The sequence below is a fragment of the Saccostrea cucullata genome, unplaced genomic scaffold (genome assembly GCF_032062105.1).
Source record: "Saccostrea cucullata isolate Sc308-1 unplaced genomic scaffold, CSIRO_AGI_Scuc_v1 ctg481, whole genome shotgun sequence".
Lineage (NCBI taxonomy): Eukaryota > Metazoa > Mollusca > Bivalvia > Ostreida > Ostreidae > Saccostrea > Saccostrea cuccullata.
The window spans coordinates 126872-140930 of record NW_026925239.1 but is presented as its reverse complement, the minus strand read 5'-3'; the positions used below and the strand labels follow the sequence as shown (position 1 = coordinate 140930).

The window sequence follows — 14059 nt, the reverse complement described above, 5'->3', positions numbered from 1 at the left end:
CGCCCACTGATGTCAAACACAAAGTCAGTCGCACGAGATTTACATGCATATTTAGCCTCCTTAGCATCAGACACAGAGACAGATGTGCATGAGATTTGCATGCATATTAGGCCTCCTTAGCTCCTGACCTATTGACCTGCCTATTTTACGTTCCGGTAGAACTAACTAGAAATCAACTCCGCTTACTTTCAAAGAGTTATCACAGAGAAAAAAATTAGAAATGGAAATATTAATCAATCTAATGCAGGATAGTAAGATACCATAGAAACTTGCAACAGTTGTACAGGTCAGTGCAGTATTCAAGCAAACACAAATACAGTGGAGCCTCATTTATCCAGAAGCTTTGGTTCCTAGTCAATTTCTCCGGATATGTGAAGTGTTTGGATACCTGAATTACCAGAGTTAAATAGGACAAAATAACGTTAAAAATTCTGTTCTGATGAAAAAGCGTCCAGATATCTGGAGTCCAGATAACTGAAGGTCCACTGTACACATAACTGCACAATAAAATGTAAACAAAATTAATGCAAGATAACTAGCAGGAAAACATGTCACTATTCTATAACGATAACCATGACAATAAAGCAGTCAGATGTAACGTAAGCGAAGCTTGGCTCTTGGTATTGTTTACCAATCCCCAAAGTCATTTACTTGATAATAGGATCTTTTATTCGTGTGTGAGAAATTTTCGCGAGGAACCTTGTCATCACGAATATTACTTGCCACGAACCGATCCTAAATGCCTCTGTATCTATTAACAACAGATCCAAAAAGCCTTGGTGTCGAAAATTAATCGGTGCAAACTAGTTTACCCTAGTTAAATTTCAAAATAAATTTGTCGCATATAAAAGGTGATTTACAGTATTGTGTTTGTTATTTCCATCTTCTGTCCTGTCTTTTGATCATCCTGTCTTTTGATCACACTTTGCGTTTACCTCAGTTTCAAAGAAATTAAACAAGATATATTTACCATTTTGTCATACTAGTTCAAAATAGCAGTTTAATGAAAGCAAATTCATTCTGCAAAAAAAAAAAAAAAAAAATCATGCATGCAATAAACTGAAATTTTAATCCAGGAACTGTCGAGGACTGAATTAAAATTATTGAATTTTATTTAGTAGGTAATTAATCACTATATAATATTTAATCAAAGAACAAGCAAAACACTTGGAAAATTTAAAAGATAGAAAGTAAAAGAATGCAAGAGAGAGAGTTTTTATAATTTAAACTTGAGTGTCCATTTATTGATTTAATGAGTGTATACATTTCTTTTTTAATTAATTACTCTGAACTCAAATTTGAGGCAGAACATAGTACATACATGCATGCAGTTGCATGTAAAATTTCAAAAAGTTAAGCCATAATTTAAGGATTTTATGGTCTATGGATGTGCATGGATTATAGTTGTGTAATTTATTCCCTAATGTTAAATCCTGAGGTTTCACAAAGTATCAAACTATATTAAACTCAAAAGTGAAACCAAACCTAATTCAATACAACAATGATGACGTAATTTTGAAAAAAAAATTCAATTAAAAAAAAAAATGTTGTGTTGAAATATCCCATTAGAAATTTTATACAGATCAAAACAAGTATATAGAGTTTTATTACATATGATTCTTTATTTTCATGATCAACACTGGAAATTAGATCATTAATTCTTTAAAGACATTTCATGAATTTTTATACAGACGTTGACTGCTTTAAATACTCACTGTCAAAATTTGATTTGAATTAATATATATATAAATTCTATGAAAATGCAGAGAAGTGTCAGAAATTTAAATGTTTTTTTTTTTCCATTGAATGCCCTCATTTGAGCCCCAATCCTGCTTTTGGTCGACACTTGATCTAGTGTTTCCCGTACTTTGTTTTCATTGGCTGATGTTGATATAACTGTAGATAAAGTGAGATATTCAGCTATTGATTTAGAGGCATCATGTGACTTCATACATATATACAGAGGTGAGTTAATACTGCCAAATATCTGGGTCAGACATATTTACTCTTGAGTGCAGACTATACGCGACCAATGTGTCAGAGAGAATTTTAAAGTTCACTGGGGCGTGACAGTGTTCTCCTCTACAGATGACCTGCTTGGGAAACACTGAATTCCCTCCACATGTTATCTTGGCCAGGACCACAACAGGTTTGTGTCCCAGACAGGCGGACTGGTTCTTTAATCTCAGTGTGTAAAAATCTTGTCTGACTCATAGCTCATGTGTAAGAGCTGAGAAAACATCTGCACTGACAATCCTGTAGATCTAATGTTATATTGGTTAATGGCATGTGGTCTCTGATTTTTGTCATAAATGTACAATGTTTAGAGATAAGAATTCAGTTGAGATTGTTCATTTAATATCTTTTTTAAGATGTTGTGTTATTGCTAACAATCTTTTGTTTATATGCATTTAACACAAGGAGCATAATTGTAAATGCATGCAAATATACTTGCAACTCATGTATGTAAATTAATTAAGCTCTTTAATTTTAGAAGATTATTTTGTACGGATGTAATCATTTACACATTTAATGATCACTTTTGATATATCCCTCGATTTTTATTAATTTAGATACATACATACTAGTATACTCATGTTCATATAGAGATATTACAGCATATCAATTGTAAAGGAGACAGTTTGGCATTACACATTGTAATTCTGAATGACATTTGACAAGAGGGACAATTAATTCTGAAGTTAATTGGGCAGCCTGTGAAATGTTTGACTTTTTATCTCTTTATACTTTGTAGATTGTTGCTAAAGCATGAGTCAGAGGGCCGAATCCCTGAGGAGCAGAGGTAACTATGGTAATAGATTCTGTGTGCTTCATACATGGAGTGTAGCACATATTTACTCTAAATTCAAATCGGAGTAGACATACATGTAGACTGCACATGGAAATAAAGTATTATGAAAATTTTGATCTAGTACATTCCTCCTATGGGATATTATATGCAATATGTGTTACGCATACAGTATTTTCTATTCAAAATAAATATGAGAACGTAAATTTAAACACACGATCTCTATGTAAAACAGAAATATGCAGTATTCAGTGAATGGTACTTAATGGTTTGTTTTCCAACTTGCAACTGTTTTGCAGCTATTTTGATATGGAAACACAAACATTCAATTCAATTCATTTTATCAACATCATAATCATACATTGCTTGGTAAATATTCATGCATGATATAAAACAATGTACAGAAATGTAAGCTTTGTATGATAAAGATTAAGCTAGATGACATTATAATATCAGCCTGCATGATGCGTACCTCAAGAGAAAATAAAGTTTTCTCTAACTTGAATAGATTTCAATAAGAATTGTATCAGTGTAACACACAGGAGGTTTCACAGACTTCTTAGCTATGAGCTTAATTCCTCTTGTAACACTTCATAGGCAAAATATTTTAAATCAAACATTTGAGATGTTTTCTCCCATTTTTATCAATAAGATTTATGTCTATGTTAAAAATGATAGGAAAAAAACCTTTAATATCATTCTTTTCATAAGCATGGCAGGTCCTTTGTAATTCAAAGAAAAAACTCATGTGAAGAAATGATATTGCATGGCTAGCCTATTGTATACTTTCTATGTCTGTGATCCATCCTTACAATGAATGTGCCAAACTATTGATTGGCTCGTATATATACAATGGACTAGACAGAGAATCGGTCTCAATGATATTGTATACTTGTATGTTAAATATCTGTTAATTACATGTTAATGGATTAAAAATTTGATGTCTGTATCCCTTTTCAGATGAGATCCCACTCAGGCGACGCCCTGCCCCACAGACCAGGGAGAGGTCCAGGGATAGAGAGAAGGAGAAAAGTAAGGAGAGGAAGAAAAAAGACATAAAATCTTTTATCCAACATTCTTTTAACAGAAACCATAACATAGGCAGTGAGATGCTCAGAAAAATTTCTTTTTTCTGTTTTCTATATTAAATTATTTCTTATTTCTAAGGATGTGAATTTCTACCTTTGTTAATAAATGTGCCAGCAATCAACAAACGTCTCACCATTATCTTATCATGACAGATGCTGGTGTTACAGAAGAGGCGGAGAAAGCTGGTGGTATGAGAACCAGATTATCCACTGGTAGCATTCACATGAACGGTACAACTACAATTGCTGTCGCCAGGGAAATTGAGAATAACCAGAGACTTCAGGGGAAAGCATCCAAGGAGGGCATAGGTATCATACAAACTCATAATCAGAATGCTAAAATGAAAAGGTTATTTCAGAAAAAGATCAGGATTAATGAAAAAATGTCTCTGTTAATGTAATTATGGTAGGTTAACAACCTCTACCAAAATGTTTAGATGTATCACTGTTTCTGAAGTAGCTTGTGTTCCTCTGATATCCATTTTTAACCATTGTGTAATATTCTGACTAAATGCATGATCTGGTCTTGTTCAATAGACTCCCCAGTTAAAAGGAAGAAGGGTTCAACCAGTGAAGAGAAAACCAGTGGTGTGGATGCCAGTAATGTTGGCACCAACCCACCCCCCAAAAAACGTAAAATAGGCAGAAACGATGGCTCGGGAGAGGTAAATATGTGAAGACATTTCTGCAGCCCTAACCTTACAAGTATCTAGAATTCATTTTGTTCTTGAATTTAGAAGTTCATCTATGATTTAGACAAATCTTTGCACTTTAGGACAATCGTAATGACTACTTTTGCTGGTTGTGCCATAAGGAAGGAACAGTGATCTGTTGTGAACTGTGCCCCAGGGTTTACCACACCAAGTGTCTAGAGGTCAGCGGGGATCTCCCAAAGGACTGGGTGTGTCCAGAGTGTGAGGTAGGTCAACACAGGTCATCATAGGTCAAGTAAGGTCAAATGACCTAATAAACATCAGTAATGTTCTATTTGCTTATATTTATTTGCCTTATGTTTAAAATTTTGTTCAGAATACATGTAACTGTTTGAAAGGTGTAGAAATGTGTCATTGGATCGACCTTCAAGGCTTTAAGTCATGCATCAGAATCTTGTGATTGAGATGCTGATAGTGGGTTGTATATGCTTTACTTTCATTTTTTTCTCCCATTTTTGCAGAAGATAATGAGAGCCGAGTGTGTGGATACGAGGTCAAAGGCCATGTCCATGATCACTGTGGATACACTGTGTACCCTACTCATGTATGCACTGGAGAGGATGAAGCATCAAGGGGTAGGCCAATATGTATAAAGAGGGAAACAATAATTTGTCTGTTTTGTCATCGAGATATAATTATGTTGTGTCGTGTGATTGAAGTGGATAAAGATTGCACAAACTGTCGTGAATCAAGAGAATGATGGATAAATCTCAGAGCCTTTAAGACTATATAACTCCACTATTATTAATATTCATGCTTGTTCCAGAGTGACCCCTTCACCATACCAGTTGACCTTCAGGCGGTTCCTTACTACACAGACTATATCTACAACCCCATGGATCTGACCCAATTAGAGAAAGTAGGTGATTCATGTTGAACTACCACGGTAAAATATGTCATATTGTGTTTCAAATGATGTTTAGACAGAGTTTATACACCAGGAAGTGCTCTTGATGAATTTTGATGTTTGAAGTATTTTAAACTTCCTCAAATGTGGCAGTTTTATACAGTGTATGCCTCAACAAAATGATTTGAAAACATGCTTTGGAAAGATTGATATATAGAGAATAATGCATACCCTTTTCTATATCACATCCTGTATCAGATCGAGACATCATTATCGACCAAAGGCCCAAGCTGAGGGCTGACAAGGATGTGATGAGGAAAAGGGTACATGTTTTATTATGTACATGATAACAAAAACAGCACATATCTAGTTAAAAAAAATGCTTAACAAATATTGATTGGGGATGAGGGCAACATTGGTTATTTAAGCCCTCAAAGGATGAAATGTTGCCTGACCTGGGTCAGAGGGCAATATTTTCATCCTGAGGGGGCTAGGTAATGAATATTCTGACTATATGTTTATATTGCAGAACATTAAGAAGAAGATGTACGGGTGTACAGAGGCCTTCCTAGCTGATGCCAAATGGATTCTTCACAACTGTATCATCTTCAATGGATGTCAGTATTTCCAGTCTTTTGAAATATTTAAAGGCACAAATAGTTAATGAATCATTACAGTCAAGCTTATTTCTGCTCTGGTAATTTCTGCAGAATGTATTTCATATGCACAAACTTGTCATTCTTGTTGATCATTTAAGCATTTTTGCGTTGATCTTTTATAGCTGCCCATAAATTAACTGCCAGTGCCAAAATGATCATCAAAATTTGTAAGCATGAGGTAAGTCTTTGGTTGAATGAATTTTGGTATTAAAATAGATTAGGTTGTATAGTTACTCATATTCAAAAATGAAATTCAAAACAAAAAGCCAAAAAATTCCAGAATAAATTTAAAACTGGAAAATGATAGCTAGTGTAATGTTGGTCATAATGACTAAACTAGATATTCACCTTGTTGATTTTATTACAGATGAATGAGATAGAGTTATGTCCAGATTGTTACCTGAACTCCTGTATTAGGAAGAATGACGAATGGTTTAGTGAAACCTGTGTAAGATAATTGGAAGGCTCTTTTTTCCATACAAATTTCATGTATTGTTTAGGAAATTGTAACTTAAATGGCAGTGAAATAATTAAAATGATATGGAAGATATATATGTTTATTATATGGATAATTATATCTATTAAATGTACAATGTACATTATGATTGAAGTAAAATGAAGAGTAATACTAATTTATATGCAATATCCTTTAAATTTTGAATTTCAGAGAACACCACATACCCTAGTATGGGCAAAACTAAAAGGTTATCCATTCTGGCCAGCCAAAGTGAGTCTTAGCTAAATATACATGTATATGGTACATTAGTACATTATACATGTGATTTTGCATGATGTATTTTTTTATGTCTCTCCACCTGCCATTCATATATCGGATCTCCATGAAAATTTTTGTTCAGTCATCACCATATGGCAATTCCAAGATTTATTCTATGTTTTGCATCCACATGACACCTTAGATGAGGAAAAACAAAATCAGCTGTCAAGAAATTGATTCTTTTTGTAAAAACCTTTGAATTCATTCATTTCCTTCCTATGTTTATCTGAAGTATCTCAAATTGTGTATAGATTAAGCATTTAAATTGTTTAAATACAACCTGTACCTACATTTGATAATGAATAAATCTTCCTTTGAGAAAAAAAAGATGAATGAAATCAAAATCCTTTCACGTCTTCATGAATGTAAGTCTTTATAATTTATTTTTGTTTGTGTGTAAGTGTTTTATTGTTAGTGCTTAGGTAATGTTTTCTTTTTTTTTTTTTTGAAACATGGACAGAATTGATGGACACTAAACAGTGTAAAATCTTGGAATGGCCTAATGTCTGAATCAGGCCATACAGATAAATCATTTTCTGTGTGTGTTCATCTGGTAGTTTTCTTGTCTTTTGTTAGGTTTTGAGAATTGAGCCACCTAATGCAAGTATTTCTCTTAATTTTAATTCAAAGCTGATTTTTCATATTTTGTTTCTGTTACAATTGTTTTGTATATTTCTTCTTTATTTTGTTTGTAAATTACCAAATGTACAATTCATATTCTAGGTCCTCATTATTTATTTAAATAAGCAAATTTAAAAAATCTTTAAGTTTTAAGAAATTCATATCTATATATTTAAGAATGTAAATTTTATGTTGCACTGTCACAGCATTTTTTCAAGTGTAAAAATAGTAAATTCAGACTTAAATGCATTAAACCTTTATCACACACTCCATATGTTTTTAGCTCACCTGAGCCGAAGGCTCAAGTGAGCTTTTCTGATCACATTTTGTCCGTCGTCTGTCATTCCGTCTGTCCGTCCGTCTGTAAATTTTTTACATTTTCGACTTCTTCTCAAGAACCACTCGGCCTGTTTTGACCAAACTTGGTACAAAGCATCCTTGGGTGAAGGGGAATTTAAATTGTTAAATGGAAGGGCCAAGTCCCCTCACAAGGGGGGATAATCAAGAGAAGACAAAAATAGGGTGGGGTCATTAAAAAATCTTCTCAAGAACCACTGGGCCAGAAAAGCTGAAACTTATGTGGAAGCATCCTCAGGTAGTGTAGATTCAAGTTTGTTCAAATCATGACCCCCTGGGGTAGGGCGGGGCCACAATGGGGAATCAAAGTTTTACATAGAAATATGTAGGAAACATCTTTAAAAATCTTCTTCTCAAGAACCACTGGGCCAGAAAAACTGAAACTTATGTGGAAGCATTATGGGGTAGTGTCGATTCTAAATTGTTCAAATCATGACCCCCCAGTGGTAGGGCGGGGCCACAATGGGGAATCAAAGTTTTACATAGAAATATATAGGAAACATCTTTAAAAATCTTCTTCTTAAGAACCACTGGGCCAGAAAAGCTGAAACTTATGTGGAAACATCCTGAGATAGTGTAGATTCTAAATTGTTCAAATCATGACCCCCTCCGGAGGTAGGGCGGGGCCACAAAGGGGAATCAAAGTTTTACATAGAAATATGTAGGAAACATCTTTAAAAATCTTCTTCTCAAGAACCACTGGGACAGAAAAACTGAAACTTATGTGGAAGCATCCTGGGATAGTGTAGATTTTAAATTGTTCAAATCATGACCCCCTGAGGTAGGGCGGGGCCACAATGGGGAATCAAAGTTTTACATAGAAATATATAGAAAAAATCTTTAAAAAAATCTTCTTCTCAAGAACCACTGGGCCAGAAAAGCTGAAACTTATGTGGAAACATCCTGAGGTAGTGTAGATTCTAAATTGTTCAAATCATGACCCCCCGGTGGTAGGGCGGGACCACAATGGGGAATCAAAGTTTTACATAGAAATATATAGGAAAAACCTTTGAAAATCTTTTCAAGAACCACTGGGCCAGAAAAGCTGAAACTTATGTGGAAGCTTCCTAGGAGAGCGTAGATTTCAAATTGTCTAAATTATGATCAGTGGGGTAGGGTGGAGTCACAATATGTATTACAAAGGGGAAATCTACTAAAGAACAGCATGATCAAAGCTTCTCAGGTGAGCGATGTGGCCCACCGGCCTCTTGTTTCTGTGTTTGATACTGTTTTGCAAGTAAAGATTTATTCATCTGTATAAAAACAAATTTTAATTACATATACTTCATTTATATATTTTGAAAGGGATAAGTTTTATCAAATTTAAAAATATTTGACATATTAGATATAACATGTATGTGTTTTGAAATATTTTGAGATCTTATCTATTGATAAGTAGGTAATCAAGCAGAAAATGGTTCATGTAACATTCAGTAGCTGAAACATGCTTTTCAAGAATTTTTTTCCATACAAGTGGTGGGGATAGAAAAATTCATTCGATATTTGATTGGAATCAAAACATGAAAATAGATACATTGTATATACATAAAGCAAGCTGTTTTATAAATCTTCCATATTACCCTTGAACAAGCTTGTACCCCCTTCAATTCCCTCACTCAGCACTGGTTCACAGATCCTTACAGTGTACTTGTGTGTTATCTGAAGAGAATTCACAGTCATACCATTGACCTGCATATAAAGATTAACTTGCTTTCAGTTTCTTTAATTTGAAACAAAACTTCATTCTCAAGAAAAATAATCTGTACATGTGTAGATATATTAAAGCAAGTACTTCTCTATCTTATCCTAATGCTTTTTTCTATGCTATTCATGTGTAAGATTTGGCCTGATTTTGGACTTCATACTTTTAATCCTGCTAAATTCACATTGCTTTTGCATGCTTGATGATCATGAAATCAGTTTGTATGATGGTTTGAAAACCTCGTACAGATTCTGTAATTACATTCCTTTTCTTCTATTGCAGGCTTTACGAGAAGTTGATGGACAAGTGGATGTTCGCTTCTTTGGAGCCCATGATAGGTAATAGATTTTGATTTAATCTAAATACATTGAACTCTCTTTATTTGTTCTACCCAACAAACTCAAGACAAAACATACAGTTTACATGATTTACTAAGAGAAAGAGAGAATTTCATTGCATTGAAGGAGACGTCAGATTGATATAGAGTCTTGATTGTTAGGTGGAATGTGAAAATGTTTTATAGTTGTGTAAGTGTAATTACAGATCATGGGTTCCAACTTCCCAAGTATTTATGCTATCCAAAGAAATCCCAACCCCTGTGAAGAGTAAAAAGGGAGGCTTTGATTATGCCATGGAGGAAACTGAACTGCACATAAAGAAAATTAGGTGAGTTGTTTTTCCCTCTGATTCCTTATTAGAGGCTTTGAAATTGAATTGACTGAGATGCTCTCTTTATTCATGTTTTTTTTTATCTCAGAGCTGTACTTTGATTCATAACTATCTTGTCTTCACCCTCAGCACTACACTTAGCTGTGTTTTCATGACAAGTGAGATTAATACATGTGTAATATTACTTATTTTTATTTTTACTAGGGAGAAGTTTGGAAGATTTGACTATGCTCCATTCAGAACTCCCTATGACAAGAACCATGTCTACTTCCACAACAAGATGAAAATACCCACCAAAGCAGCCCTCAGAAAGTCCTCCAAACAAACTGTCTCAACCTCTCCCATCAAACCCGCCTCACCAATCAAGATGGGGATCAATCGCCAAGTCTCAGACGGTAAAGGAGACAAACAGTCACTGGTGATGAAACAAGCTTCTGCTGTGAGAAACAAGTACAGCAGTATCCTGCCCAGTCGCCGTGGGACTGGAGATTCGCCACAGGTGGTGAAGATGGAGCCACCAGGAGTGCTCAGAGTGAGTACAATATTAGGATCTTCAGAAATAGTGAAAATGGAAACACTGTCAGGAATATCCACTGAGGGTTCATCAAAACCAAAAATGACTGAGGAAAGTAAACCAAATGTCATAAAAATGACCACAGCAAAACCCAGCATAATAAAGAGTGACATTGTGGACAAAATTCAGAGCAAGATTGAAGCCATGAGTGAAGGAGATGAGGAGGGGGTGATTGAAGAGGAAAAACAGAACTCAGACATTGATTCCTCCACAGGAAAACAGAGTTCTAGTAAGAAAAGTGACATTGTGGACAAAATTCAGAGTAAAATTGGGGAGATGGAGGAAGGAAATGTGGATAGTGACTTAGAGCATGACTCCATTCTTGATCCATCTACTGGACAAATTAGTGCAAAACCTAGTGCTGAAGAATCTACAACTCAAGAAAGTGCTCAGACTACTGCTGATACATTAAAAAGTACATCTAGTGCTACATCGTCAAAGATGGATAATGAGAAAGAAATGGGTGGGGAAAACACATGTGAAACTAATGAAGGGGATGTGTCTGAAAATGTGAAGGAAAGGGAGTCAAGTCCATGCCCAACCTCCAAATCATCCGACACTCCTTCTCCATCAAAGACAGAATATCTGGCAAAACTCCAGAAAACAATACAGACCTGTAAAGACAAGCTGGGAATTTCTGGGGACAATCTGGAGGAGGCTGAGGAGGAACATTCCTCACAGGAGGACAGTGAGGAGGAGGAGGAAGAGGAAGGGAAGAGGAAAGGTGTGGAGGACACTGAGGAGGAATCCCAGGAATCCTCACTGAAGTCCCCAGGGGGGAGTGTGCCTCCAGAGGAGGAGGACACGGCAGAACAAGACCAGGTCTGCAGCAGCAGCACAGATGTGATGACAGAAACCAAAAAGACAGAGAAAAACATATTTGAGTTGATGGAGACTGAAGCGTCTGGTGGTCAAGTTATGGAGAGTGAATGTGATAAGAGCCCAACGAAGGTTAAAGAAAACGATAATTCAGCTGCCAAAGATTCAGTGGATAATAAATCCCCAACTAAAGTGGCAGACAGGAATAATAGTGCTGAAAGTGAAAATAAAACTTCTGAAAACTTGAAAGAAGGAAAAGACAATGGGGCTAGAGAAGAAACCATTGAATCTCCCAAAAATAATTTAGAGGAGGAAGATTCTTCTGGTGTTCCCGACACAACAGAGAAAGAGATGGAGGAGCCAGACACTCCACTTCACATGGAGGTGGAGAGTGAGGAGCCAGAAAAAGATGAGGACAAATCCACAGAGGACATGGAGGAGGGAGGTCAAAAGGTCATCACTCCATCCACTTCACCGTCTAAGTCAGAGAGCAGTGTGTCACCCAAAGGGAAGGAGAGACCTGGTATTGTGTACAGGAAAACCAACAAGTAAGTATCCTGGCAAAGTTACTTTGTACTGTGTTTAGGCATTACTTAAAAAGATAAGCATGAACACTAATATTATACTCTACAGGGACAGTCTTGCCCCTGTTTTAATTATTTATTTTTTGCCCTTGTTGATAGTGTGCAAATTTAAAATAGTGGGAAGTAAAAGAAGAAAAACATTTAAAAACAGGACAAAATCATTTGCAAATGTTATCATGTAAAATTAAGGCTGTATACACTATAATAATAAAAGTGAATCATTCCATGTCCCTCTATAGATGTACTTTTACAAGTGCATGTATAACTTTGAAGTAAATCATCAGTATGAATTGAGCGTATAATTGCACACAGGAATCATACAAAGTAAACTAGGAAGTACATAAACTGTACATGTATTATTGAGTATGTAGATACACCTGTGTATAGTTTAGGGATGACTGAATTGCTTTATTTTTGTACAGAAAACCAGTTCAGCCCCCTGCCATACTACCAAAGCCTGCACCAAAGCCCTCTGGTTCCATTGTCAGCCTCTCCTCTGAGTTTTTCCAGACTGCCATAGAAAAGTCCCTCCATCCAGCCCCAGCCCCAGCTCCCACCAGTTTACTGTCTCCAAAGAGAAAGTTATCAGATGAAGATATCACTGTTGTTCATGTCTCGAAAGTGCCAAAAGTAAGCCATCAACCTCAAACCAGTGTAGCCACAACAGTGACCAGTCCCACAGGTGTCAAGGTCAGCACAGGAAAGGTCATAGAGTGGTCAAAGAAGAATCCTGAGAAGCCGAAAGTGATAATAGAGGAAGTACCTCCCAAGTCCGCGGACCACAAAGATCTGCCGCAGTATGCCAAGGATCTTGTCAAGTCCTTCTCCGAAAGGGTAGGGTATTTTATCATCAGATAATGTTTATGATTAATCTGACATGCTTATGCTGAATAAGATTATACTGAATACATACCTGCTTACTAATCAAGAAGTTGCATGTGATGTTATGAACTTGCTCAAACCAACATTGGATATGTTTATTTTTAGTGTACGTTATCTTTTTTTGTAGATGATGGCTAGTATGCAGTCATCACTGCAGGAAATGTGTTCAGAAGTCATGTCAAAGGCTGAAAGACCAACAGTAGGTCTTATTATAGAAACCCAGTTATTTATGTTGATACTGTACATTAATTTATAAGAAGTCTAAAGTTTCATTATTCTTTAATTTTCTGTTATTTTTGGGAATTTACCCTTAATTTGAATTTTGTAATTAGATTTCACAGCAGTCTAATAACTTTAGGATCAGCCACAAGAAGTAGTGAATACAGAAGCTGAACTGGCCCGTATTGATTGGGAACAGAAGCAACAGATTGCAGAGCTCAAGCATAATTTCCGTGAGTTGTAGAGATTTAATGGCATCTTGAAACTAGTCAACAGATGTTCATTATCCATAGCTTTATCCAGGAAAGAAATTAGATAATCATGCAAATGGTGAAACACAAGAGTTTTTAGCTCACCTCAACGAAGTTGGGGGGAGCTTATGTGATACCCTCGACGTCGGCGTCAGTGTCGGCGTCCCGGGTTAAGGTTAAGTTTTTTGGAGCAGTTTTCTTTTTAAGTACTTCTATGTCCTATATTGATTAGACATGCATGGAAGATGTTTCTAATGTGTTTCATTGTACCAGTCAAAGTTTCAGATGCTGCAATTTCAGCAAAGGAATGACCAGGTTAATGTTTTTGGTGCAGGTTAACATTTTTGATGCAGTTTTTGGTGTAGGTCTCATTTCCGAGTAACTATAAGCCCTATGTTGACCAAACTTACATGGATGGTACATCTTAGGATGCATACTACCAGACTTGCTTCGGATGCTGAATCTGGCCTACATTTTCTGGTTGAGTGAA

At 35.8% G+C, this 14059-nt stretch overlaps 1 protein-coding gene across 4 annotated transcripts in view; it reads left to right on the top strand.

Moving 5' to 3' along the window:
* The window catches only part of LOC134268412 (MYND-type zinc finger-containing chromatin reader Zmynd8-like), a 30258-nt gene that overhangs the window by 11213 nt on the left and 4986 nt on the right, over positions 1–14059 (top strand). For 2 of the 4 annotated variants that reach the window (XM_062750661.1, XM_062750659.1), the window contains exons 3-20: positions 2756–2803; positions 3770–3841; positions 4051–4206; positions 4435–4562; positions 4673–4816; positions 5072–5185; positions 5377–5469; positions 5987–6074; positions 6239–6294; positions 6484–6564; positions 6784–6843; positions 7468–7491; positions 9854–9909; positions 10115–10237; positions 10445–12181; positions 12640–13051; positions 13227–13298; positions 13458–13551. In XM_062750661.1, coding sequence (XP_062606645.1) covers positions 2770–2803; positions 3770–3841; positions 4051–4206; positions 4435–4562; positions 4673–4816; positions 5072–5185; positions 5377–5469; positions 5987–6074; positions 6239–6294; positions 6484–6564; positions 6784–6843; positions 7468–7491; positions 9854–9909; positions 10115–10237; positions 10445–12181; positions 12640–13051; positions 13227–13298; positions 13458–13551 — 3544 coding nt within the window. In that variant the 5' untranslated portion in view covers positions 2756–2769. Of the gene's footprint in view, positions 1–1875; positions 2150–2755; positions 2804–3769; positions 3842–4050; positions 4207–4434; positions 4563–4672; positions 4817–5071; positions 5186–5376; positions 5470–5986; positions 6075–6238; positions 6295–6483; positions 6565–6783; positions 6844–7467; positions 7492–9853; positions 9910–10114; positions 10238–10444; positions 12182–12639; positions 13052–13226; positions 13299–13457; positions 13552–14059 lie in introns of those variants that run through there. The other 2 variants (XM_062750660.1, XM_062750662.1) reach the window with 2 other exon arrangements.